The sequence below is a fragment of the Bos indicus x Bos taurus genome, chromosome 18, assembly GCF_003369695.1.
Source record: "Bos indicus x Bos taurus breed Angus x Brahman F1 hybrid chromosome 18, Bos_hybrid_MaternalHap_v2.0, whole genome shotgun sequence".
In the NCBI taxonomy this organism is placed as follows: Eukaryota; Metazoa; Chordata; class Mammalia; order Artiodactyla; family Bovidae; genus Bos; species Bos indicus x Bos taurus.
In genome coordinates, this window is record NC_040093.1 from 44,257,374 (window position 1) to 44,283,790 (window position 26,417).

General features: G+C 47.3%; 2 protein-coding genes across 6 annotated transcripts in view; one reads left to right on the forward strand and one right to left on the reverse strand.

Moving 5' to 3' along the window:
• Positions 1–10,302, reverse strand: part of CHD9 (chromodomain helicase DNA binding protein 9) — a 224,888-nt gene extending 214,586 nt beyond the window's left edge. For 4 of the 5 annotated variants that reach the window (XM_027513586.1, XM_027513587.1, XM_027513589.1 and 1 more), the window contains exon 1: positions 10,187–10,275. The gene's annotated coding sequence lies outside the window, so the exon portion shown is untranslated. Of the gene's footprint in view, positions 1–10,186 lie in introns of all 5 variants that reach the window. The other variant, XM_027513588.1, reaches the window with a different exon arrangement.
• Positions 9,350–22,726, forward strand: LOC113875351. Its single transcript, XM_027513667.1, has 3 exons — positions 9,350–9,397; positions 9,545–10,150; positions 21,512–22,726. Exons 1-3 carry the CDS (start codon positions 9,350–9,352, stop codon positions 21,746–21,748), a joined length of 891 nt encoding a protein of 296 aa, XP_027369468.1. The 3' UTR covers positions 21,749–22,726.
• Positions 22,727–26,417: the final 3,691 nt, after the last annotated feature.

Here is a 26,417-nt window from a genome sequence, read left to right on the forward strand (position 1 = left end):
AACCTGGGTATGGGGTGTATGGGAACTCTCTACTGTCATCACAAGTTCTCTGTAAATCTAAACTGGTAAAAAAAAAACCCCAAAGTCTACTAAAAACAAATTCCTGGGTTGACCCTCAGAACCCTTGGCTTTGTGGTGCACATTTGCACAGCTGTAGCGGGGCTGTGAAGGAAGCCAGGCCCACCAGCTGCCCGCTGACAGACTGAGGAGAAGCAGCGGATACAGCCAGAGCCCGCAGGGAGAGGGGGCCTTTCACTCCAAGGACGCTGCAGGAACCTCCTCCATCCGACTCCCCTAACTGAGGGGCTGTGCCTTTCTCATTAGACTGGCAGGCTTCTTCAAGTGAGAAGTGGAGCTCCCTGGTCAGCCCACGTTTCCTCTTGAGGTGCTCCAGGAGACCCTTCTCTAAATGCATTTTATCTTCCTTTATGTAAGTCAAGGTTCTTTATATGGGTGGGAAAAGAGGTTACGTGCAAAGTGCACATTAAAAAAATTTGAAGGACAGTTAATTTACAGTGTTGGGTTAAGTCTCAAGTGCACAGCAAAGTGATTCAGTTATACATATATAAATATCTCTTATTGGGCCACACCGTGTGACTTAATTCGCCTATTAGGGGCTGAACCTGCACCCCCTGCGTTGGAAGCATGGAGTCTTCACCACGAGGGAAGGAGTTTTCACCATGATCACCAGGGATGTCCCAACAAAATGTACACTTTAAAAAATATATATTTATTTATTTGGCTGCATTGGTTCCTAGTTCGAGGCATGCGAGCTCGTAGTTGTGGCATGGGAAATCTAGTTCCCTGACCAGGGATTGAACCCAGACTCCCTGGATTGGGAGCTCGGACCACCAGGGAAGTCCCCAAAATGTACATTTTTAATGGCTGGCAAAAGGTCTCTTTGCTCCAAAACAACAGGATTCCTAATTCCTTGTTTTTTGTTTTAAAGATTCCTTTATTTCTTTTTGGCTGTGCTGGGTCTTCGTCACTGTGCTCAGTTGCGGGGAGCTGGCGCTACTTTCTGTTGTGGTTCTCGTGCTTTTTTTTTGGGGTGGCTTCTCTTGTTACGGAGCGTGGCTCTAGGGTGCATGGGCTTCAGTAGTTCGGTTCCTGGGCTCTGGAATACAGGCTCAGTAGTTGGGGCACATGGGCTTGGTTGCTCCACAGCAAGTGGGATCTTCCTGGACCAGGGATGGCACCCTTGTCCCCAGGTTGGCAGGTGTGTTGGCAGGTGGATTCTTAACCACTGAGCCACCAGGGAAGCCCCACTCCTAACTCTACAGATAAGCGTAAGTGTTGGTCACGAGCAGCATACTCCACAATTTATTGGGTTTAGTGCCTTAAACCTCCTCTCCTGGCCCCTTTTTCTTCAACACACCTTGTACCCCAGTCTTCAGGCATAGACGAGTGATAACAGTAGTAACAGCTTAAAATTGTGATCCTGCCAATTCTACAATGGAACAAAACTCAATATCCTGGAAAGCTGCTTCTTGATTGCAAGAAGCTATGACATAGAGGGACACAGCAAGTCACCCTGAAATGTGGGGGCAGTATATCAGTAGTATGCACACGAAACGTCTGTGATTACTGATCTGCAAAAGTTCTTAAGGATAGGACAGGATGTTCCTCTGGTCAAAGCAGGAAGAGCAACGCCTGGAAATCAAATCAAAACTTGACAATGGGAGGGATGGGAGAGGCCAATTGTATGAACATAAAATGAAGGAATGTTGGGTAGAGAGACACGGTAAACTTGTGAGGAGCTGAGAAAAAAGGGTAAGAAAGAGCAAGCCTTTGAGAGTTTATCTTTTCTTTCATATTGTCCACAGTAGTGGAAATCCCTTGAGCCTTACAGGCAGCTCAGAGCTTCCTGGAAGTCTTTCTTAATCAGAATCTTAAGATTGGTCCAGGGAGCAATAGGAAGGCAAAGATTGGTTTATTGATTAGTCATGAGCAGGAGAATTAGGCCGAGAGTCATTCTGGACTCCTGTGTCCCTCAGAGGATATAAATACCTCGGGCCATCCTGGCTATGAAAATCATTCATCTTGTTCACCTTGTTTGAATTCCATGAATACCAACCTACTAGCTAGAATCTGGCATCCCCGTGACTTTTCTACAGGGGAAAGAATGTGCTGACAGGCTGACATGAAGATTTCAGCCTGCTTCATGGTGCTTGTCCCATCTCACATATTTGTCATCTGGCTTCCTCACCAGGCTGCTGTGAATTTAGTGAGTCTGTCCCTTTCAGCCTGATCAGCTTCACATGCGATAAAGGCTCTCCCTCTGTAACCTGCAAAGAATGAGTGGCATCACCAGCCTCCAGCTTCCCCCACCCACCCCTCCACCCCGCCCCAGTCACGCTGGCCCTGAGGGGTTCTTCTCCCGACATCACTAGCCAGCTGCTCTTTGCCACGTCAATCACTCCGACCACAGCCATCTCCCCTGAGCCCCGAATGAGCTGTGGGAGGCCTGCAAAAAAAAAGTGCTAGAGCCACCAAAATAAGTTCTGTTGAGTAGAAAAGAATAAGGAAGAAAGAAATTCTGGGCTTGGGCGGTGGGGTGGGGGAGATGCCAAGAACACTTGATAGAAAGAAAGCGGAAGGAACTGGCAGTGCTTAATCTAGAGCAGGGAAGATCCCAGAGGGCCAATGGGTTCCTAGCCATCAAATATCTGAAGGACTGCAGTGATGCAGGGGGGATACATCTGTTCCCTGGGGTTCTGGAAGAAAGTACAGCAACCATGGGGGTGGCAGATACAGGGAGACAGGTTTCAACAAGATAAAGTAGAGAAACTTAAAAAAATTTGAGAGGTGGCCACATCTTACAGCATGCAGGATCTTGGTTCCCCAACCAGGGATGGAACCTGGGCCTCCTGCCTTGGGAGCATGGAGTCTTAACGACTGGGGAAGTCCACCTAAAGGGGAATTTTTGAAGGTAATACCCCTTTAATATCAATCCTTCAAATATCATCAAATAAGTTCTTTAAAGTTTTTTTTTTTTTTTTTTAATGTGGACCATTTTTAAGATCTTTATTGAATTTGCTACAGTATTGCCTCTGTTTTATATTTTGGTTTTTAGGCTGTGAGGCATGTAGGGTCTTAGCTTCCCGACCAGGGTTCAAGTCCGAACCCCCTGCATTTGAAGATGAAAACTTAACCACCGGACCACCACGGAAGTCCCAAATATTATCACTTTTTTTTCTTTCTTCTTTCTTTGTCAGGTTTGTGAGATGCAGTGTAACTAATCGGGAACACAGATTGGAACAGGAACGCCTGGATTCATTTTCCAGTTCTGTCTCTTTCTGTTGTTGGTGGTTAGCAGCTAAGTCATGTCTGACTCTTTGAGACCCCATGGGCTGTAGCCCACCAGGCTCCTCTGTCCAGTTCTGTCACTTACTAGCTACATAACTTTGGGCAAGTTACCTTACTTTCCTATGCCTGTTTTCTCCACTAATAATTGTACCTACCTCAAATAGTACCTAACCCATGTGATTGTGCTGAGGACTGGTCAAATTATACATGCAAAGTGCTTAGAATAGCACCCAGTAAGCAGTATGTTCTTAGTAAGTGGTAGCAATTATTACTATTTTTATTACAATCTAATATCACTTATACTATTATGTACTATTTTTCTTTAAGGAGACACATTATTTCTATAAATTTTTTTGAAAGGAAACTTCATATTATTACTGTAAAGGCAAAGCCAGAAGCACTTGCCATGTACAGATGGCAACTGTACAAATAAACATAAAACAATGTTATTAAATCTTAGCTAGCTACTGTTGCCTGTTCCATCCCCTCAATTTGAGGACTACTGCTTTTTCCCTAAGAAGGGAGACAAGTAAGTGTTACAAAAAACAGTCTGGTACTTCACTGAGACTTCTTTTGTTGACTGTGGTCAAAAGGAAATGAAGTGTTAGTCACTCAGCTACATTCGACTCTTTGCGACCTCCCAGACTGCAGCCCACCAGGCTCCTCTGTCCGTGGAATTCTCCAGGTAAGAATACTAGATTGGGTTGCCATGCCCTTCTCCAAGGGATCTTCCCAACCCAGGGATCAAACACAGGTCTCCTGCCTTGCAGGCATATTCTTTACCCTCTGAGCAAGGGATAGACTGTGGTCAGAAGGGAAAGTCTGGCAAGTTCAAGGTAGTGAAAAGCTGCAGCTCCTCCTCTGGGGAGAGACAGCAGCAAAGTGCTGGGGAGGGAGGCAGTGCAGGATCAAAGAGATGGTTTAAAAAGGAAATAACTTCTTTTTCTCGAATGAGGTTTCGTGATCTTCAGTGCCATGACGGTCTGTCACACAAAATCATCTCAACCGTCACCCAGTGGTATGATGGTTATTTTTTAGTTGCTAAGTTGTGTCCAACTCTTTGAGACCCCATGGGCTATAGCCCGCCATGCTTCTCTGTCCATGGGCTTTCTCAGGCATGAATACTGGAATGGGTTTCCATTTCCTTCTCCAGGGGATCATCCCAACCCAGGGATTAAACCCATATCTCCTGCATTGGCAGCCAGATTCTTTACTGCTGAGTCACCAGGGAAGCCCAGTGGTATGATCAGTTCAGTTCAGTTCAGTTGCTCAGTCGCGTCTGATTCTTTGTGACCCCACGAATCGCTGCACGCCAGGCCTCCCTGTCCATCACCAACTCCCAGAGTTCACTCAAACTCATGTCCATCGAGTCAGTGATGCCATCCAGCCATCTCATCCTCTGTAGTCCCCTTCTCCTCCTGCCCCCAATCCCTCCCAGCATCAGGGTCTTTTCCAATGAATCAACTCTTCACATGAGGCAGCCAAAGTATTGGAGTTTCAGCTTCAGTATCAGTTCTTCCAATGAACAACCAGGACTGATCTCCTTTAGGATGGACTGCTTGGATGTCCTTCCAGTCCAAGGGACTCTCAAGAGTCTTCTCCAACACCACAGTTTAAAAGCATCAATTCTTTGGTGCTCAGCTTTCTTCACAGTCCAACTCTCACATCCATACATGACCACTGGAAAAACCATAGCCTTGACTAGACGGACCTTTGTTGGTAAAGTAATGTCTCTGCTTTTGAATATGCTATCTAACTTGGTCATAACTTTCCTTTCAAGGAGTAAGTGTCTTTTAATTTCATGGCTGCAATCACCATCTGTAGTGATTTTGGAGCCCCCCAAAATAAAATCTGACATTGTTTCCACTGTTTCCCCATCTATTTCCCATGAAGTGATGGGACCAGATGCTATGATCTTAGTTTTCTGAATGTTGAGCTCTAAGCCAACTTTTTTCACTCTCCTCTTTCACTTTCATCAAGAGGTTTTTTTAGTTCCTCTTCATTTTCTGCCATAAGGGTATGATCTGATGCTGCTGCTGCTAAGTTGCTTCAGTAGTGTCCGACTCTGTGCGACCCCATAGACCACAGCCCACCAGGCTCTCCTGTCCCTGGGATTCTCCAGGCAAGAACACTGGAGTGGGTTACCATTTCCTTTTCCAATGCATAAAAGTGAAAAGTGAAAGTGAAGTCACTCAGTCGTTTCTGACTCTTAGTGACCCCATGGACTGCAGCCCACCAGGCTCCTCCGTCCATGGGATTTTCCAGGCAAGAGTACTGGAGTGGGATACCATTGCCTTCTCCAAAGGGTATGATCAGTATGCTTCAAAAAGCAAAATTAGAAACACGTTGTAGACCACCATACTCACCAGCGCCCCCAGAGGACACCTGCAGCAGTTTCCAGTCACACCTGCTGCCTCTCACGTCCTTCTACCTGAAGGCATTTTTTGGCTACAGGGTGTGTTCTCCAGACTGCATGCAGAAATTGGGGGGAATACTGGGACACACAGTCTCTCTAAGAATCCCCAGAGAGGCTGAGCCTTTTGTCCCACAGTAACTCATTCATCAACACAACCTTTACTGGATTTCCTTTCTTCCCCAGTCCATTTCAGTCTCACTGGGCTTTCTGGGATCACCTTCCAAATAAATTCTAGGCACCCAAATCCTGGTCTCATGATGTGCTTTAGGGAAACCCCAACTATGGCACAGTTTAACTATGGCGCTGAAGAAATGGCTGGGAGTACTCCCTGGAGCTTCATGAATTGGGAAAGAATTCAAGTAAGAGGACATTTAGTATCCTTCTGACACTTAGGTCCATGATTCTAGATCGAGAGTCAGCAAACTACAGCCCATGGCTCACAGGCACCCCCGCCCCCACCTGTTTTTTCACAGCCTGTAAGCTAAGAATGGCTTTTACAATTTTAAATGGTTGGGGAAAAAATCAAAACAAGAATAACGTTTTGTGGCCCATAAAAATGATATAAAACCCAGATTTCAACATCCATCAATGAAGTTTTATTGGAAACACAGCTACACTCATTCAGTCCCATACCATCTATGGCTGCTTTTACTCCATAACTGCAGGGTTGAGTAGCTGCAACTTAAACCCTAATGAGTTTCAAACAAGTCAATCCTAAAGGAAATCAACCCTGAATATTCACTGGAAGGACTGATGCTGAAGCTGAAGCTCCAATACTTTGGCCACCTGATGCAAAGAGTCAACTCACTGGAAAGACTCTAATGCTGGGAAAGATTGAGGGCAGGAGGAGAAGGGGGCAACAGAGGATGAGATGGTTGGATGGCATCACCAACTCAATGGACATAAGTTTGAACAAGCTCTGGGAGACAGTGAAGGACAGGGAAGCCTGGTGTACTGCAGTCCATGGGGTCACAAAGAGTCAGACACAACTTAGCAACTGAACAACAGCAACAGCTGAAACTCTATGGTCCGCAACACTCAAAACATTTACAGAAGGGTTTGCTGACCCCTATTCCAGATCATTATCCTGTGGGGACAAGAGGCAGATTGAGACCTTGTTGCCCCTGGGTGGACAGCCTATCACCAGACCTAGTATTGAGGGGTTTTTTGGATCAGCCACTCACATTTCCTTTTCTTACATCTCTGTGGCCTCCCTCTGCTCTCTGCAGGTACTTAGGACTCTTCTCCTGAGACATTAACGTTTTAACACCAAGAATAATTTCATTTTTAAAAGGACATGAGATCTTGTCTTCTCCCACACTCTGCTGTTCCAGGTGGTTTCATCCACTCTGGATGGCTTCATTCAGTAACTGATTTCTCCCCAAACCAAACCAAATCCCTGGACCAAGATCATGTCCTGAGATCTCAGACCAACACTCAAACGTCTGTTCAACATTAGATCCAGATCAGGTTGCGGAGGTGGGTTTTACCGCTTACCAGTGGTATAACCTTGAGCAAGGCATATAGTTGTCCAGGGCATCAATTTCATCACCTGTCAAAGGTAAAAACTATCCTGCCTCGCCTGCCAGGATTTCTGTGCTAACTGGACGCAAGGAGAGCTGCCCACGAAACACTGCCACCTGGCCCCAGACTCCTTCTCCAGCATATTATTACAGTATTAGACTTCTGCTTCCTCCACACGCCCTGCACACTGGCTTTTCTTGAGCTCCTTGACTTTGCTACCTGTTGGCCTTTGCATATGCTGTTTTTCCTCCCTGGAACATGTTTTCCCCATCCCACCCTCTGTCTGGCTGCTTCTCAGCCTTTTTAACCCTCAATCCAAGGCAGGTCCCTTCTGTATGCCTCTCCATCTTTGTGCTGGATTCTCTCACTGCATGTGCAGTAATTTCTAATTAGAGTCAATTCTCATTATTCACAGTGGTTATGTTCTCTGAAGCTGCCATGAACATGAAATTAGCAAATACTGAACCACTGCTCCTAAAGGGAACAACCTAAGGGTAGGTTTCTGCAAGCCTCTGGTCACATTTTCCTCAACAGATCAATACCTAACCTTGTTTTATGTGTGTTTCTGTTTCTTTACCCCTTATTTAATATATATTGTTGATTCACTGACATTGAACTCACGGCCAGTACCACTACAACTCAGGCCTGAACAAAGCTTATCAAATATACATTTTCCCCATAAGGCACAACACAGCCTTCCTGGGCTTGGGAACGCTAGATAGCAGCACTTCAGCAGTATGTTTGGGGGCTGATTTTTTTTCCCAAACTTATTTTTAATTGAAGGAAAATTGCTTCACAATATTGTGTTAGAAAGAAAGTTAAGTCACTCATTTGTGTCCAACTCTTTGCAACCCTATGCACTGTGGCCTGCCAGGCTCCTCTGTCCGTGGAATTCTCCAGCAAGAGGACTGGAGTGCATTGCCATTTCCTTGGCCTCTGCCTTACATCAACATGAGTCGGCCAGAGGTATTCATGTGTCCCCTCCCTCTTTGACCTCCTTCCCACCTCCCACCCCATCCTATCCCTCTAGGTTGTTAGAGAGCCCCGGGTTGAGTTCCCTGAGTCATGCGGCAAATTGGTCTTGGGGGTGATTTTTAAACAGCAAAATCACCAACAAAACACACAAAAAATGCGAAAACAACAAAAAACAAGCCACGGCACTAAACAGACCATAAAAGGGATGCTTGCTCAGTTCTGAGAGTTGGAACAAGAAGGCAGGGTCATCTCGTTTCGACCTCGGGTGGGAACAAGTGTGTTGAGTGACTCGAATTTTCTGCCATCCTGTTCACGTCCATGAATGACCATGAGAAGTGCTGAAGATACCGATTTGGGGGTTACAAATCAATTTTAGCGAGTGGGAGAATTCGCAAATACAGAGTCTGCAAACAAGGAGGATCCACTGAACTTCCTTCTCATTTCTCTCATTCACTAGAGTGTGAGTTCACTGAGGGCTCGTTTGCCTCTTACCCACTGTTGGATCTGTAGCATCTGGATTACAACCTGGCACACAGTAGGCTTTCCACAAGACATCCAGTTTAAATGAGCCCATGAGTCAGTTCTGTGAAAGTGCTCCACTGGAAGCAATGCCAGCTAGTGTTTGCGGAGGAGGCACCATGAGCTTCCCTGTGTAATGTGCTTTTTCTATGTTCCCTCCATCAAAAAGGGAAACAGCAACTCATTGTACTTTTGCCATGGGCTCTAGAATCAAACTGCCTGGGTTCAAACACAGGATCTGCTTCTAATTAATTATTTAACTCTGAGCACGTTCCTTGGCCTCTCTGAGTCCCAGCTTCCTCGGCCATCAAACGGGGTAGTTAGTATAGTTAATGCTTTGTGGGTCAGGGTGAGGAGTAGATGTGCCCACACACAGGAAGCATTTAGCATCGTGCCAGGCACAGGTGAGCACTTGGGAAACATTACCTCTTGTGGTCAATAATTTCCATGGCAAATCTAAGAGTTTTATACAATCATACCCATTTTGCAGATGAAGAAACTGAGGCTAAGAGTGATTCTATGAGTTTTTGAGGGCCACACAGCCCAGGGAGGGCTGGCTCTGGGAACTCTAAGTCTAGGCTCACTGTAAACATAGCATTTACTAAAATGATGAGGGCTGCTCCAGGTGGCCCCCTGAACTTCTGTGGGATCAGGGTAAGGACAAGCCCCCTTTTCCCCAAGAGTCTTCTCTCATATTCTACATCTGTGTTTTTCTGTTCCCTGCCCACTTTCGAGTTCAACCCTTTCAGTACCAGCCCTGTTGGGAGGGAGGATGTTGGTTTGTTATCTTGGCTTTGACAGCTCAAAGGCGGAGATATTTCCTGCTTAAAAGACTCCCTGAAGAAGAAGGAGGAGGAGGAGAATCAGCATTGTGGGCTGCAACAACCGTCTTCCTTTTCCTCCAACCCTTTGGGTCAAGGGTCCTCACCCTTAGCTGCTAGTTGGAATCGCCTGGGAAGCTCTGCAATATCCAGAGGTCCAAGGCCCCAACCCAGACCACTTCCATCTGAGCCTCGGAGCGGGGTGGGGTGGAGGGCTACGGGGCATCGGCATTTTTTTCATGCTCCCCCAAGCGATTCCAGCGTGCAGGCAAGTTGGAGAAATGGTGCTTTTGGATCAGCCCTTGGCTCCAACGCTGAAGTCGATTTGGGGAGCAGTAACTCTTTTCTCCGCCTAGGACTGGCTGCTGGGGGATTCGGGCAGGCTCTCCAGAGGAACCAGCCAGCGGAGGATGTTTGCGTGCGAGCGATCTGGCGTCCAGCTGTGCCCCGAGGCCCAGCTTGCAGACGGCGGGTCTCCGGGTCCCCGCAGGCAACGACACGTGCCGCCGCTCCGACCTGTCTGGTTATCTACCGAGACCGCCAGCCGACCTCGGCGGCCGCCGCGGGGCCCACCCCGACCACAGAGGTTCGCAGGAAACGCCCGGGGCTCGGGAATTCCTACCTTGGCTGCCGGCGCTGCCCTCCGGTCCCCGGAATCCTGCGACTCCGGTTCGATCTGTCGCCGGGGCTCCGCTGTCGCTTTCGTCTGCGCCCGAGAGGCGCCCACTAGAGCGCAGGCGCCACCTAGTGGGCGCGGGGCGGAGGCGCGGGGACCGGGCGGGGAGGTGGGAGAGCGGTAGGTCCCGGGCGGAAATGCTGCCCCGGCTGCCCACGTGGGCGGTTTTCCAGCACGCTGCGCACCCTGGGCGCAAATCCCGGCTGGGTGGGATCACCTTCACTCCCTAGAGGGCACTGGAACCTGAACTTGCTGAACTTTCTCTTGGGGGCACGGAGAGGCAGCCAGGCCTTGGCTGCTGGCCTGAGATCCATTCTGGGATTTTCCTGGCCGGACTCAAGGATCTTGCCTTTCATCCAGAAGCTTTCAGTACACCCCGATTTGGCAGAGCCGAATCTTTTAAATATATTGCGAGCATCAGAAGATGCAAGGGACTGGGCCTCTCTCAAACCCAGGGAGGCCTTTGCCCTACTGGCGATTCTTTCTTTTAGCCCCGCCCCCACCCCCACCCCCCGCCGCCCCCACCCCACCCCACCCCCCGCCGCCCCCACCCCACCCCACCCCCACCCCATGCCACCCTCCATTTCCTATCCTCCCACCCCCTAGCAGTTACCTTTCTTTCCCTGTTATTAAACATCCAGTCTGTATCACACCCTGTTTGTAGAGCCCAGAGACACAGGCTCCTAAGGAGTTGGCAATGCAGGTTATATTTCTGACCCGGGCGCCTTTGACATTGACATTTCTTTGGTTGGAGCCGTCCTGGCACTGCTGGACATTTACATCTCTGATTCCTTGGCGCTAAATGCCAGTAGCCACCCTGAAGTCATTGTGACAACCAAAACCACCCCTTCATATTTCCAATTGTCTCCTGGGTTGGGGGAGCACCGCCCTAGGCTGAGAACCCGTTAGCTGCTTATTAAGGTCAGGAAAATGGTGAATTATTGAAAGTGTGTACATTTCATTTATTTTTATTCCTCCAACCCATGTTAACTGAGCACTTACTATGCACCAGATACTTTCCTATGAATAGAAGATACTAGAAAGGACAAAACACCTTGAAGTCTCTGCCCTTGTTGAATTCACCTTTATGTAACACATTAACTTTTAGCACACACACAGATGCAATGCAATGTAATTGAGCTCTTGGCAGGATAAGTACAGGGTTTTTGTTTTTTTTTTTTAATGTAGCAATCGATAGGGCACCAAAAGTGGAGAGTGCCCTGGTGATGGAGGCAAGTTTGGCAAGTCTTCTTTTAAGGCAGTTTATCTCTGGGGTGGTAGTTGGGGAGAAGTTGACCCAAGTGGAAATATTAGAGACAATTAGTGACAGTGAGACCTGGGTTCATTCTCCCACCCCCACCCCCACCTGCCTGTGCCTATTTAAACTTTGGTCTCTCTGTACTGGTGTCATCTGGTCAAAGTGACCATCGAGGACAGAAGGAGGGGGAGGGAGGATTATCTATGGGCAGTACCTGGAGTGACGAGGGTGTGTGTGTGTGTGTGTCGTAGGGGCCACCCCCAACCTACCCAGGGCCCGTTCGTGCCCTGGTCAAGGTGAATCTATCAGAGAAGTGCTGACAGGTACACTTCCCATTCTGCCACTTTAAAGTGTCTCTGAGTCACTTTCATGCCTTGCAGGAGCTCCCTTCTCCGCCCTACACACCACCCTCCTGTGCCCCAACGCTTGCCCAGGCAAGGACCTAGCTTTAGAGCATAACCTCTGCGATTCTGATGCCAGGCATCGCCTGATGAGGTTAAAGGTTTCCTAAAGAATTTCTCCTCTGAGTTCTTCTAGTATTCTGTTCATTCCACTAATTACAGAGTTTGGGGGACTGTGGTTGTCAACAGGTCTGTTTTTATCCACAGCTTCTCCATAAATGATCTCCTTGAGGGCCTGAGCCATGTTTGATAGGTAGAAGTAGTGTCAATAATAAAAAAAATAATTTGTAACATATTAAAGTGAAGTCAGTCATGTCCGACTCTTTCCGACCCCATGGACTGTTGGTTCCCAGTCTCCTCCGTCCATGGGGTTTTCCAGGTAAGAGTACTGGAGTGGGTTGCCATTTCCTTCTTCAGGGGATCTTCCTGACCCAGGGATAGAAGCCGGGTCTCCGGCACTGTAGGCAGACGCTTTACTGTCTGAGCCACCTGGGAAGTCTTGTAACGTATTAGGCGCTAAGAATTTTATTTGGCTGTGCAGCTTGGGGGATCTTAGTTCCCCAATCAGGGATTGAACCCAGGCCCTTCGTGGTGAAAGCATGGAGTCCTAACCAGTGGACCACCAAGGAATTCCCAGCACTAAGAATTTTTTTAAAATTATTTTTAAACATTTATTTTGGCTGCATTGGTCTAGTTGCAGCACACGGGACCTTTGTCACATCATGCAGGATCTTTTCCCTCTAGCTGTGGTGATTGGGCTCCAGTTGTGGTGTTTGGGCTTAGTTGCTCAGTGGTTGCAGCACACAGGCTTAGTTGCTCCATGGCATGTGGGATCTTAGTTCCCCGACCAGGGAGCGAACCTGTATCCCCTGCACTGCAAGGCAGATTCTTAACCACTGGACCTCCAGGAAAGTCCTGGCACTCAGAATTTTAGATCAACTGGTTTAATAATAATAATAATCCTATGAAGCAATCATTTCACCCATTTTATTGAGGAAGAAACTGAGGCCTGTAACTCTTAAGTAATTGCTGTTGGGTAGGAGAGTTAGCAAGCCGTGTGGCCAAGACCTGAATTTGGATTGCCCGCCTGCACAGCCTTTGCCTTTGAGCACTTCACTACTGTTGACTGAGCACCTGGACAGCCTCGCTGGACACCGTGTCTTAGACATGGGGCAGGAGGACAAGGGCATCTCATCTGCATCCCTCTGTGCTCCTGTTCTGTCCATTCTTTCCTTCAAAGGGAGAATTCTTTTTGCTGCATTTTGTTTTTTAATAAATTCATGCTGTGAGATGTAACCTATTTTTTTTAGTAGGTAAGAGCTTGTTTGTCTTCCAGAATGATGCTCCATTATAGAAGGTGAGGGGAAGCCCCTGGCAGTCTAGTGGTTCAAATTCAGGGCTTTCACTGAGGGTTCAATCCTTGGGCAGGGAATTAAGATCCCTCAAGCTGGGTGGAGAGCCCCACCCCCCAAAAGAGGGTGAGAATCCTCTACCCTTCAAGGTGGGTGGAGCTAGAAATGGGGGCACTGGGGGCATGGGCAGGAAGTCAGGACCCTGGCAGAAGGAGGGGTAGAGAAGGAAGGAGGCGAGGATGCCAGAGACCAACAGGAAAGGGGCTGGTACCCATCCTAGGAAGGGCACTTGATCTTGTGAGGCTGGCCCTTGCACTGAATGGCAACTTGATTTTGGGGGCCCTAGTATGTTCATGGCAGAAGTAAGGTCGGTCACTTTTTGGTCACGAACTGCACATGCAAACCCAGCCAGATATGAGATGTATTAGCAGGATGACATATATGCTGTGTCACTGATTCTTCCCAAAAGCCCAGGAAACTGAGTCAGAGAGGTTAAACAACGTGCTGTACATGTACAGCATGTGCACTATAGAGTTGGTTTTCAGTCTCCAGTCCCTCTCATGCTGAATAGGGATGCTTCTTTTTAGTTGTTTATTTGGCCGCGTCAAATCAGAGTTGTGGCATGAAAGATCAGTCTTCGTAGCGGCCTGAGGATCTTTAGCTGTGACATGTGAACTCTCAGTTTCGACATGTGAGATCTAGTTCTTTGACCAGGAATGAACCTGGGGCGGCTGAGGAGTCTTGGCCACTGGACCACAAGGGAAGTTCCTGAATCTGATGCTTCTAACCCTATTAGTCGCTCAGTCATGTCCAACTCTTTGCAACCCCATGGATTGTAGTGTGCCAGGCTGCTTTGTCCTTGGGATTGCCCAGGCAAGAATACTGGAGTGGGTTGCCACCATTTCTTCCTCTAGGGGATCTTCTTGACCCAGGGATCGAACTCACATCTCTTGCACCGCTTGCATTGGTAGGCAGTTCTTCACCACTGAGCCACATGAGTTATTAGCTGTCTTTCCACAAACGAATGATGAAATGAACTGAACTCCTCAGGACAGATTTGCCTTCTTGGTTTGGGCCAGGATATCAGTTCCTCCTCTACCAGCTAGTTTTCTGTTCATCCTTCTGGGTCCATCTCTGGGAAACCGCTCCCTCTCCCTCTTTTCCAACGTGCCCTTTTCCCTGTATTACAGCACTGCATTCTGCCTCACAGTTTAATTCCCTGCAGAGATGTTGCCTCCCCCTGCAGATTCTGTGCCCTTGAGAACATGATCCACGTGGATTGTGCTAAATGATTTCTTTACTCTCCACATCCGCTCTCCTTTTCTACCCTGCTCTGCATCCTGGGGGACTGACCTAAACGAGCAAGAGCCAAAGGCTTCTGTGTCCACTGACTTCAAGTTGGGTTTGGCTGACAGGAGACCTGGGAGGGACTAGAGGGAGAGAGGACAGTGAGGTTGGGATGCTTATGGCCCAGCTCCCTTCCTGCAGGGTGCTTGGGCTGGCCACGCCCCTGCCTATAGCCAGAGCTTTCAAGTTACCTTCATAGAACCCCCTCTGCCTGCACATCCAGGCCTCCTTAATGGAAATTCACTATGGTTCTGGAAAGCACATGGCACCCCAAATGGAACCTTGTACCATGTGGCTCAACAAACAGCTGTCAAGGTAAATTAGGGGCAGGTGTGTTTGTTTGTTTGTTCAAATGAAAAGCAGGAGAGAAAGGATTTTAAATGATCTGGAGTACTAGGACCAGATGGCAAATAAGCCCCTAGGCTCCTGGCAAAACAGTTTTTATTTATTTTTGTTTGCTTGTTTGGATGCTCTTAACATTTTTTTTTGTTAAATTAATATACAGCAAATTTGATTTTAAAAACATTTTGGTGTACAGTTCTATGATTTGAGCATGTGTATAGATTTGTGTAACTAGCACCACAAACAGGACACAGAAAACCAAAAAAAACTCTTTCAAGCTATAACTTTGTAGTGACACCGCTGATCTGTTCTCCATCTTTATATATGGTGCGTGCTAAGTCACTTCAGTCGTGTTCTACTCTATGTGACCGTATGGAGTGTAGCCCGCCAGGCTCCTCTGTACATGGGGATTTTCCAAGCAAGAATACTGGGCTGGGTTGCCGTGCCCTCTTCCAAGGGATCTTCCCGACCCAGGGAGGGAACCCACATCTCTTATGTTTCTTGCATTGGTAGGTAGGTTCTTTACCACTAGTGCTATCTGGGAAGCCCTATATATCCTTGTACATACATATATATGTATGTATATATATATGTGTGTGTGTGTGTGTGTGTATATATATATATAGTTTTTTGCCTGATTGGCATGTGGGATCTTAGTTCCCTGACCAGAGATTGAATCTGTACCCCCTTGCTGTGGAAGCACAGAGTCTTAACTGCTGGATCGCCAGGGAAGTTCTCTCTATCCTTATATTTTTGTCTTTCTGAGAATGTCATGTGAGTGAAATCAAGCAGTAGATAATCCTTTGAGACTGGCTTCTTTGACTTATGAATATCTTTGAAATTCATCAAATCTGTTACATGTAACTGCAAGTTTCCCTTTTTATTGCTGAGTAATAATCTGTTGTATGAAGGTTTATCTGTTGTACCACTCTTTATCCATTCACATTTGGATTGTTTCTGCTGCTAAGTCACTTCAGTTGTGTCTGACTCTGTGCACCCCATGGACAGCAGCCCACCAGGCTCCCCCGTCCCTGGGATTCTCCAGGCAAGAACACTGGAGTGGGTTGCCATTTCCTTCTCCAATGCATGAAAGTGAAAAGTGAAAGTGAAGTCGCTCAGTTGTGTCCGACTCTTGCGACCCCATGGACCGCAACCCACCAGGCTCCTCCGTCCATGGGATTTTCCAGGCAAGAGTACTGGAGTGGGGTGCCATTGCCTTCTCCAGGATTGTTTCTAATTATTGATTATTAATAGAGCTGCTCTAAATGTTCATGTACAGGTTTTCATGTGAGCACAGGTTTTCTGGATTTCAAAAAGGCAGGGGAACCAAAGATCAATTGCCAACATCTGTTGGGTCATAGAAAGAGCAAGAGAGTTCCAGAAAAGCATCTACACCTACATTATTAACTATGCCAAAGCCTTTGACTGTGTGGATCACAACAAAGTGTGGAAAATTCTTCAAGAGATGGGAATACCAGACCACCTTACTTGCCTCCTGAGAAATCTGTATGCAGTCAAGAAGCAATAGTTAGAACCAGACATGGAACAACGGACTGTTGTTCCAAATTGGGAAAGGAGTACGTCAAGGCCGTATATTGTCACCCTGCTTATTTAACTTATATGTGGAGTACATCATGGAAAATGCTGGACTGGAGGAGCCCAAGCTGGAATCAAGATTGCCAGGAGAAATATCAATAACCTCAGATATGCAAATGACACCACCCTTATGGCAGAAAGCAAAGAAGAACTAAAGAGCCTCTTGGTGAAAGTGAAAGAGAGTGAAAAAGCTGGCTTAAAACTCAGCATTCAGAAAACAAAGATCATGGCATCTGGTCCCATCACTTCATAGCAAATAGATGGGGAAACAATGGAAACAGTGACAGACTTTATTTTGGGGGGTTCTAAAATCACTGCAGATGGTGACTGCAACCATGAAATTAAAAGACACTTGTTCTTTAGAAGAAAAGCTATGACCAACCTAGACAGCATATTAAAAAGCAGAGACATTACTTTGCCAACAAAGGTCTGAATAATCAAAGCTATGGTTTTTCCAGTAGTCATATATGGATATGAGAGTTGGACCATAAAGAAAACTGAGTGCCAAAGAATTGATGCTTTTGAACTGTGGTGTTGGAGAAGACTCTTGAGAGTCCCTTGGACAGCAAGGAGATCCAACCGGTCAATCCTAAAGGAAATCAACCCTGAATATTCATTGGAAGGACTGATGCTGAAGCTGAAGCTCCAATACTTTAGCCACCTGATGCGAAGAACCAACTCAATGGAAAAGACCCTGATGCTGGGAAAGATTGAAGGTGGGAGGAGAAGGGGACAACAGAGGGTGGGATGGTTGGATGTCCTCACCAACTCAATGGACATGAGTTTGAGCAAACTCTGGGAGTTGGTGAGGGACAGGAAAGCCTGGTGTGATGCAGTTCATGGGGTCACAAAGAGTCGGACACAACTGAGTGACTGAACTGAACTGATAGGTTTTCATTTCCCTTAGACACTGTTATGGATTGAATGTGTCCCTCCCCAAATTCATATGTTGAATTTAATCCCCAATGTGACTGCATTTGGAGATTGGGCCTTTAGGGCTTCCTTGGTGGCTTAGTGGGAAAGAATTTGCCTGCAGTGCAGGAGATGCAGGAGATGTGGGTTCAATCCCTGGGCTGGGAAGATCTTCTGGAGAGGGAAATGGCAACCCACTCCAGTATTCTTGCCTGGGAAATCCCATGGAGAGAGGAGCCTGGTGAGCTGCAGTCCATAGCGACACAGAGAGTCAGATACGACTGAGCTTGTGAGCATGCACCGAGGTCATTAGGTTTGATGGGGTCCTAATCCCATTGAATTAGTGTCCTTATAAGAGAAAGGGCCTGCAGAGTTCTCTATCTTTGTGAGCACAGGGGAAAGGCCATGTAAACATATATCAGGAAGGTGGCTGTCTACAAACCAGGAAAAAAATATCCCTCCAGAAACGAAACTTGCCCACACCTTGCTTATGGATGTCTTAGCCTACAGAACTGGGAGAAAATGTCTATTGTTTAGGTTACCAATTTGGTGGCATTTTTTTATGGCCGCCTGAGCAGACTGATATGGGTAAATGGTCTATGGTAAGTGTATGTTTAACCGTATGAGAAGCTGCCAGACTGTTTTCCACAGTGATGTTACCATTTTGCATTCCCACCAGGAACATATGAGAGTTCTGGTCACTCTGAAGCTTTGCCAACATGTGATATCAGTAGTTTTTATTTGTAGTTTTTTTAACCAGGGATTTAGTTTAGTTTGCCAACCCTGGATTGAACTGGGAAACTTGCATTAGGAGCAGGGAGTCTTAACCACTTGCTTGACCACCAGCAAGTCCCTATCTGTTCTTTTTTTTTTTTTTTTAATATTTATTAATTATTTTTTTTTGGCTGCATCAGGTCTTAGTTGGGGCACGTGTATCTTCACTGTGTAACATGGGATTCTTCATCATGACGCTTGGGTTCAGTAGTTGCAACACACAGGCCTAGAGGCTCCAAGGCACACGGGATCCCAGTTCCCCGACCAGGGATCGAACCTGGGTCCCTGGCACAGTAAGGTGGACTCTCAACCACTGGACCACAAGGGGAGTCTCCCTATTTGTTCTGTATGTTGATATCTTCTGCATGCTATGTTGTATAGGTAGTAAAAGTTAAGAAGGCATTTTAAAGCTGAAAATGTATTGAAATTATCCTACTGAAGTCCTATCCATTATTGGGTGGTCCATACCCCATTTCTCTTTCCTTGTCTTTTCACTGGCCTCATTCTGTTCCTAGGGCAATGTCCCCTAGGCAGAGCCAGCTAGTGATCTGGCCAATTACAGTCTTCATCAGAGGTGAATCCATTTCTGAAAAAATTAGGGAAGAGGTTAGGTGTGGGCAAGTCTGGCTTCATGGGCCTTTATGCTTTATTTAAAGTTCTACTGTCACCGTCTTGAAATTCTTAGTAATTTTTGAACAAGGGCCCACATTTTAATTTCACGTGGGCCCCACGATTGTGTAACCTGTCCTGGGTGTGGGCATCACGGGCAAGGCAAAACTTCTCACCAGATTCACTCTGAAAAGGGCCCTCATCTGTTCTCACCAGCCACACCTCTAAACTAAGCCAAGCCCAACCTGAGGGTTTTACCTGTCTCCTCGCTGCTCCTGCTGCCTGTCTTTTGTGCTGAGTTGGTATAAGCATGATTAATCTGGAGGTTTCACGAGAGAATCATTGGCTTAGCATCTCAGTATCGAATGAGCATTTGCCTTAATTAGGGCCTCTAATTAATCGGAAGGCAAATGCAACCTCCTTCTCCCACCCTGACACCTCCAGACTGTACTTTGGGGTTTATATGGGAGAGGTGAATTGACAACATTAAATGTCTTCCTAATTGTCATTCTGCCAGCCTGGTTGGCAAGAAGCTCATTCAAAGGCAGGTGATTTATAGGGAAGGCTTACCACATTCTTGTGGATCACTGAATGCCTAAATCCTGGAAGATAAATGGCATGAACCTAAGGCAGTGGGGGCAGGGCGGCGGGTGGGGGGGGGGGGCGGGGGACAAGGACTGGGAAGATTCCAGAGCTTGCAGGCAGCATCCTGAACTGACTGCCAGACACAGAGTTGACCTCAGGCCATTGACCTAACCACTCTGGACTCAATTATTTCACCTCTAGAGTGGCTTAATACTACTCCCACGTGGGGCTGTCTGATTGTGATGAGTAAACGAGGGGACTTGTGTGAGATATCCGAGGCTGGCATGTACCCTCTCCTCCATCAGTGAATGGGAGCTAGTCACTTTCGATGGCTTCATGCATACTTGGAAAAGAGTACACTCTGTGCTTCTCTGAAAAGCTACTTCGTAGACCTGCCTGATCCTCTTTCCAGCTTCCTGGGAGCTGGGCCAGAATTATTGGGCTCCTTTCGGAGTTAGGAAAAGAAAAGCAAGGTGATCAGAAATAAAATAGAAGTCAAATATAGAGTGTTTGGCTTCCCTGGTGGTTCAGTGGTTAAGAATCCACCTGCCAGTGCAGGGGACGTGAGTTGGATCCTTGATTCGGGAAGATCCCACATGCCTCAGAGCAACTAAGCCCATGTGCCACAGCTACTGAAGCCTGAAATCCCTAGAACCTGGTCTTCACAATAACTGCAATGAGAAACCCAGGCATGCAACTAGAGAAAGCCTGCTTGCAGCAACACAGACCCAGCACCACCAAAAAAAAAAAAAAAAAACTTAAAAAATATATAGAAATTCGTTCACAGCTTTGAAAACCTTTACTCATATGTCCAGATTAAAAGAGCAATGACAGGCCTCCCAAACTGATTACACATATGATGGTGCATGAAGATGGTCTGATGGGGACTTTAAAATAAATGAGAATGGTATTAGAGGGGAATCTGAGGGACCCGAGTTCAAATCCCACCCCTGCTATTTCCTGGCTGTTAGACCTTAAATAAGTTTTTCAGTCTTTCTGAATCTCAGTGTCTCCATCTGTTAAATGAAAGTTAAATAACACAACCTACCTCTTGGGATGGTTGTGAGGATAAAACAAGATGATGAATGTAAATTGTGCTTGGCACAGAGTAGCACTTGGTACCTGCTAATCTGCTTATTTATTTATTTGTTTATTTTTCTTCCAGTTTTATTGAGATGTAATTGACATAGGGCTTCCCTGGTGGCTCAGTGGTAAGGAATCCGCCTGCTGTGAAGGAGGTGCAAGAGACTCAGGTTTGATCCCTTGGGTGGGAAGATTCCCTGGAGTAGGAAATGGCAACCCACTCCAGTATTCTTGCCATGGAAAATTCCATGGACCATGGAGTCTGGTGGGCTACAGTCCACGGGATCACAAAGAGCCCAACAACTGAGTAACTGAGCATGACTGATAGCACTGTATGAATTAAGGTATACAGCCTAATGTTTCGACTTTCCTATATCATGAAATAATTAGCACAATAAGATGAATGAACATCCATCCTCTCTTAAAGATACAACATTAAAGGAATAAAAAATTGTGTGTGTGTGTGTGTGTGATGAGAACTCTTAGGATTTACTGTTACCAACTTTCATATTTAACATAGCACCGTTAATGCTAGTTCTTTTCTTTACTTACTTGTTTGGGTAACCCCTGGAATCCATGGTCTTAGGACTTCCCTTCCCATTCTTCTTCAACCCTGGGTGGAGGTGGCATTCTAGGGTGGGGATGGCCTCCAAGTGGGGGGTCTGTGAGCCCCAGGAACTGATATGACCCTGGGACAAGGAGGAAGGGCACAGCCAGTTGCTTAGTAACAGGGCTTTCTTTGCATGAGAAGAGAGGCCTGGTGTTTACAGGTAACTAGGTGGGGGGTTGTAATTTGTAAAGAAGTTACAGGTTAAACAAAAGGGAATTCTTCTGATGGAATGAATAGGGCTTGGTTCTGAGAACTAGTTGGCTTAGCCGGAAGGGCCCCCTTCCAGGCTCAGCCCACCCCAGAGATGCAGAGGGAGGAGGGGGTTAGGGGGCGGCGTTGTCATTATGCAGATTGGACTGGTGTCTCCCGGTGACCATGGAAACCAAATCCATTCTCTTTCAGCTGTGCTCTGAGGAAGGGTTATTTAACTCTGGCCCCCTCGGATCAGCCGTACAGACCCTACTCACCGCAGGACCTCCCAGGGCGCTCGCCCTCTGCGTCCGACTGAGATGGGGTGCCACTCCAGCAAGAGCACCGAGGTGGCGGGGGAGTCCCAGAAACCCGCAGAGCAGCCCGAGGGAGAGGAGCCAAATCTGGGGGCTGGCCCAGAGGCCGGGGACAGCAGAGACACCTCCTTGAAGGATGGCGCCCCGGAGCAGAAGAACTGAGATGCTTCTCTCTGGATTCGCGGACCCTCACCTCATCCCTGGAACTGCCTTTGGCCAGCGAAACTTGAGAGGAGCCCCGTCCTGAGAAGCTCCAAGGAAAAGGAGGAGAGGGAAATCCCCACCTTCAGGATCCAGCCTTCAGAAGTCACCTTCACCAGGCTTTGCTCTGGAGCTGTGAGGGGTCACAGCCCCGGTAGCCCTATTTCCCCAGCTCCCTGATAGACAGAGAGGATGAAAGAAGTCTTCTCACATGATGGGACTCTTCCCTGAGCCCCCTGGCTGACTGCTCTGACTCTGATCAATCTCTGCGGCTGAGATGTGATGGTCCTGTGACCCCCCCATCCTTCCACATGCTTCACTTTTCTGAACTCCGAAAGCTCTCTGGCCACAGTGCTGATGGGGATGTGTGGCTCTCAGTTTCTTGTTTTGTCTTGTTTTATCCCTCCCTCTCCTTTTTCTAACAGCTGGCTGAATAGCCAGTGCCCCTCACAGGAAGTTTTGGGGTTTGGCTCAGTCCACACTGTTTGTTTGAGCACTTCAATATTTAACTTGGAGAACTGTTAATGAGTTATGGTAACAATCAGAATCAGACTGTGATCATGGCAATGGAAGACAACAAGGCCTTGATCATCCAGTAAGTGGAACCCTGAGTACTGGTGGGAAGGAAGGAGGAGGGTTTCCCCATCCTGGTGTTTTAATCCCCAGAAAAATGCCCCTCTGCTGATGTTCCTGTGTCTCTTCCCATCAAGAGTCTGTCAGCCTGAGCCCTCAAGCGTTTGAGCTCTCTGTATCCAGCCTTCGGAAATATTTCGCTGTTTACTCATATGTCTGTCAGCCTCTCTTTTTCCCCTCCTTGCATGTGTTTTGTTTTTAATGCGACTCAGAAGCATTTTAATTTGAAATCAAACAGACATGTTTGCAAATAAATGATGACACAACACGTTTGAAAGACAGGACTGGGGAGCTGAGATTAGAGGATCAGTGGGGAAGGGTGGGTGTAATTCAGTAGAACGTGAGTGAGAAACGGGGCTATGAGCCTTTGCTTGGTTTCAGGCATCACGGTGAGGATTTACACGAGTGGTTTAATGTAACCACCACAACCATCCCCATTTAATAGATGAGAAGGTTGAGGTAGTAAGAGATTAAATAACTTGCCTGAGCATGGCCAACCAGGATGGGGCAGAACCCAGATTTGAGCCCCAGATTTGACTTCCCCCCAGCAGCTGAATTCACCCCTGCAGAGTCCTGCATTAAGTGTGGGAGGTCTTTCCCACAAGTAAATGGAAATCCATGTCCTGTTCCAGCCTGTGTGTAGTGAGGGCCATTTCCCTTTACTCAGTTGAATCTACTTACCTATGGGGGAGGCAACTGGTCAACTAGGATCACCGCCGCCCCCCACCCCCCCCCCCCACTTTTAGGCTGGGTGATGCTTTGTGTGCTTGCTCAGTCATATCTGACTTTTTGTGACCCCATGGACTGTAGCCCGCCAGTCTCCTCTGACCATGGGATTTTTCCAGGCAAGAATACTGGAGCGGGTTGCCATGCCCTCCTCCAGGGGATCTTCCTGACCGAGGGATTGAACCCGTGTCTCCTGCACTGGCAGGCGGATTCTTTACCATTGTGCCACGGGTGATGCTTTGAGGGCCTTTTATTTATTACTCTGGGAGTGTGGGGTGTGCTGGGTGATGAGAAGCAGGGAGGTGGAAGGATGGAGAAAAAGAGGCAGCATGCTACTGGAAACGACCCTTGTTTTGGCCATCAGAACCTCAGAAACGGAATAGGATTGTTTTGAGAAGCTGGCAGTGGGGGTAAAGAGAAGAAGGACCAGAAGTAAAGCAATTTGGAAACGTTCCTTTTGCTTCAGCAGAGCCTGACGTCTTTCAGGGAGGGAGCAGGAGAGATGGGGCCTCCTCAGCTGGCCCGAAGCCCTGCTCTTTCCCGGGGGTAGGAAACTTGCAGTGGGCCAGGAAACAGGCCTGGGCTTGCAGCTGGGGATCAGGAAGTTTGGGGCCTCTTTCTACAGCTTTCTGGGCAGAGGCCAAGCTCTGGTAACTGCTTTCAATTTTTTTTTTTTTTAAATACAGTTCTGTTTTTCTCTCTCCTCCCTCCTAATGGAAATTCACCCTGCAAAACAGGATGGTGTCTGGTCAGAAGCTGCTCACAGTGTCCACCCTCAGGACTCTTGGAAAAAGTTCAGCTGGTGGTGAGGTTTGAAGGCAGGGTGGTACTTATTTCCATCAGCTCCTGAGGGGTAAAACTCACTCAACTTCTTACCAACTCCAAATGAAGGGGACTCCGGGTCCTTAGAAGTTCAGAAACAGGGTGGTTTGTTTGGCTTCCTCCTGGGATGGTGCAAAATGCTCTTTTAATTTAATGCAAGATCTCTGAGGGTTTTAAAAACAGGATTCTCCATCCACCTCCAGCTGTGGCAGGCATGTTGCAATTTGCCAGGAAGTTAATCTGTAACAGGAAAAAGGACCCAGTTTCTTTTTAACGATATTCCAATTGTGCCATGGGGGACCGGTGTCACCCATCTAGCTCCCTCTGAGGATCAAGTGCCTGGTGTAAGTGGCGAGAATTATGTCTACGCAAATGAGCTTTAAACCCTTTAAAGGCAGGTCTGCATAGACTCAGCCCGTAACTTGAAAGCCATTTCTCTGGCCCACTTCCACAACTACCCAAGGAGGAGGATTTTGCTTACTAGTCACCTTGCTATCCACTTATGTCTCCATCTATTCATCCATCCTCCCATTCATCCAGTCCATTCAATCCATTTGTCAGTCTATCTATCTATTTACCTACCCACATATACTGTTTACCTTTACCCTGATGCTGGAAAAGATTGAAGGCAGAAGGAGAAGAAGGGGACAGAGGATGAGACGGTTGGATGGCATCACTGATGCCATGGACGTGAACTTGGGCAAACTCCGGGAGATGGTGAGGGACAGGGAAGCTGGGCATGCTGTGGTCCGTGGGGTCACAATGAGTTGGACACGACTTGGGAACTGAGCAACAACAACCAATACTTCAGCTCTTCCCTTGGATTTTTCAGTTCTATGAGTCAATCAACTTCCCATTTCAAACCAAATTCATTCATTAAGCAAATATTTATTGTTTTTACCATTCAATCACTTATTCCTTGCTCTATCCGTCTATTAATCCCGCAGTTACTGGGAGAGTGTGCTGCTGTGCTGTACTTAGTTGCTCAGTCGTGTCCAGCTCTTTGCAACCCCATGAACTATAGCCTGCCAGGCTCTTTTGTCCATGGGGATTCTCTATGCAGGAATACTGGAGTGGGTGGCCATGCCCTCCTCCAGGGGATCTTTCCAACCCGGGGATCGAACCCAGGTCTCCTGCATTACAGATGGATTGTTTACCAGCTGAGCCACCAGGGAAGCCCAGGAGTACTGAAGTGGGTAGTCTATCCCTTCTCCAGGGGATCTTCCCAACCCAGGAATCAAACCGAGGTCTCCTGCACTGCAGACAGAATCTTTACCAGCTGAGCTACCAGGAAAGACCTACTCGGAGACTCCTCTGTGCCAAACATATCATTGTTAATAAAATGTTGAGGTAGTCCTTGTGGGAGCACAGCCTGGAGCAGCAAAGTCAGAGAGATCTTTCCAGCTTTGATGAGACCTATATGGAGCCTGTACGAGTAAGTAGGAATGGGCTAGAGAAAACAGGGCAAGTGTTTCAGAAGGGGAACGTATGAGCTGCAAGGTTGCGATATGCAGTGTTGTGGGAGCGAAGGGCCCAGCACACAGTGACAGGGAGGTGAGGCTTAATAAGTGAAAAGGACCACAGATCATGGAGGGCCTTGTGGTTCATACTCATCCTGATGGTGATGAGGAGTTCATTGGAGGACTTTAGGCAGAGGAATGATGCCAAGACATCACTCGCTTTTGATTGCTTTGTATCCTGCCTTCTGGTAACGAATCCCATCTTGTCCCCTTGGGGAACCCTTTTCTTATCCACTCTTGGTTTACATGACTTGGTGGGGCTGATCCCACTCTCGGGTACAAGGCTGAGCACTGCTCCTCCCTGGTCAACGTGACTAATTCAAGGAACGGCATCCAACCCAAACCAGTACAGTGAGTCTTCTGGGAGACTTTTTGTTGGCACAATTATGAAAGACGTATTCACTTTCTTTTGGAGTTAATAAAATAGTAGGATTTTAGCTTGGCACCTCTTAATGTCATTTTCCCCACCAGGCTGGAGAGGGTCTGCTTGAGAATGAAGCTACAGAAGAGAATGGAGTTCTGAGAAGGAGAGACGTATTCCCATTGAGCTTGTTTGGGCAACTGGATCCAGCCATGTGAGAAGCTATGACCACCCCTAAAGATTTACACAAACCAATAGATTCTCAGTCCCCCCCCTCCCCCCCACCAAGAGTGATTTGAATTTGGTTTCTGTCATTGTCAAAGAATTATGAGTAAGTCAGCTCAAATCAGATTTGCACTTTAGGTAGAGTAACCTGGTAGCCATTTGAAGGATGCAGTTAGAGGAATAAAGCTAGAAATGGAAACACCAACTAGGAGACAATTGCCTGCCCTAGGAAAAATGCTTCAGGTAGGTATTCCTATTAATAGCTGGGACTTCCCTGGTAGTCCAGTGGCTGAGACTCTGTGCGTCCAGTGCAG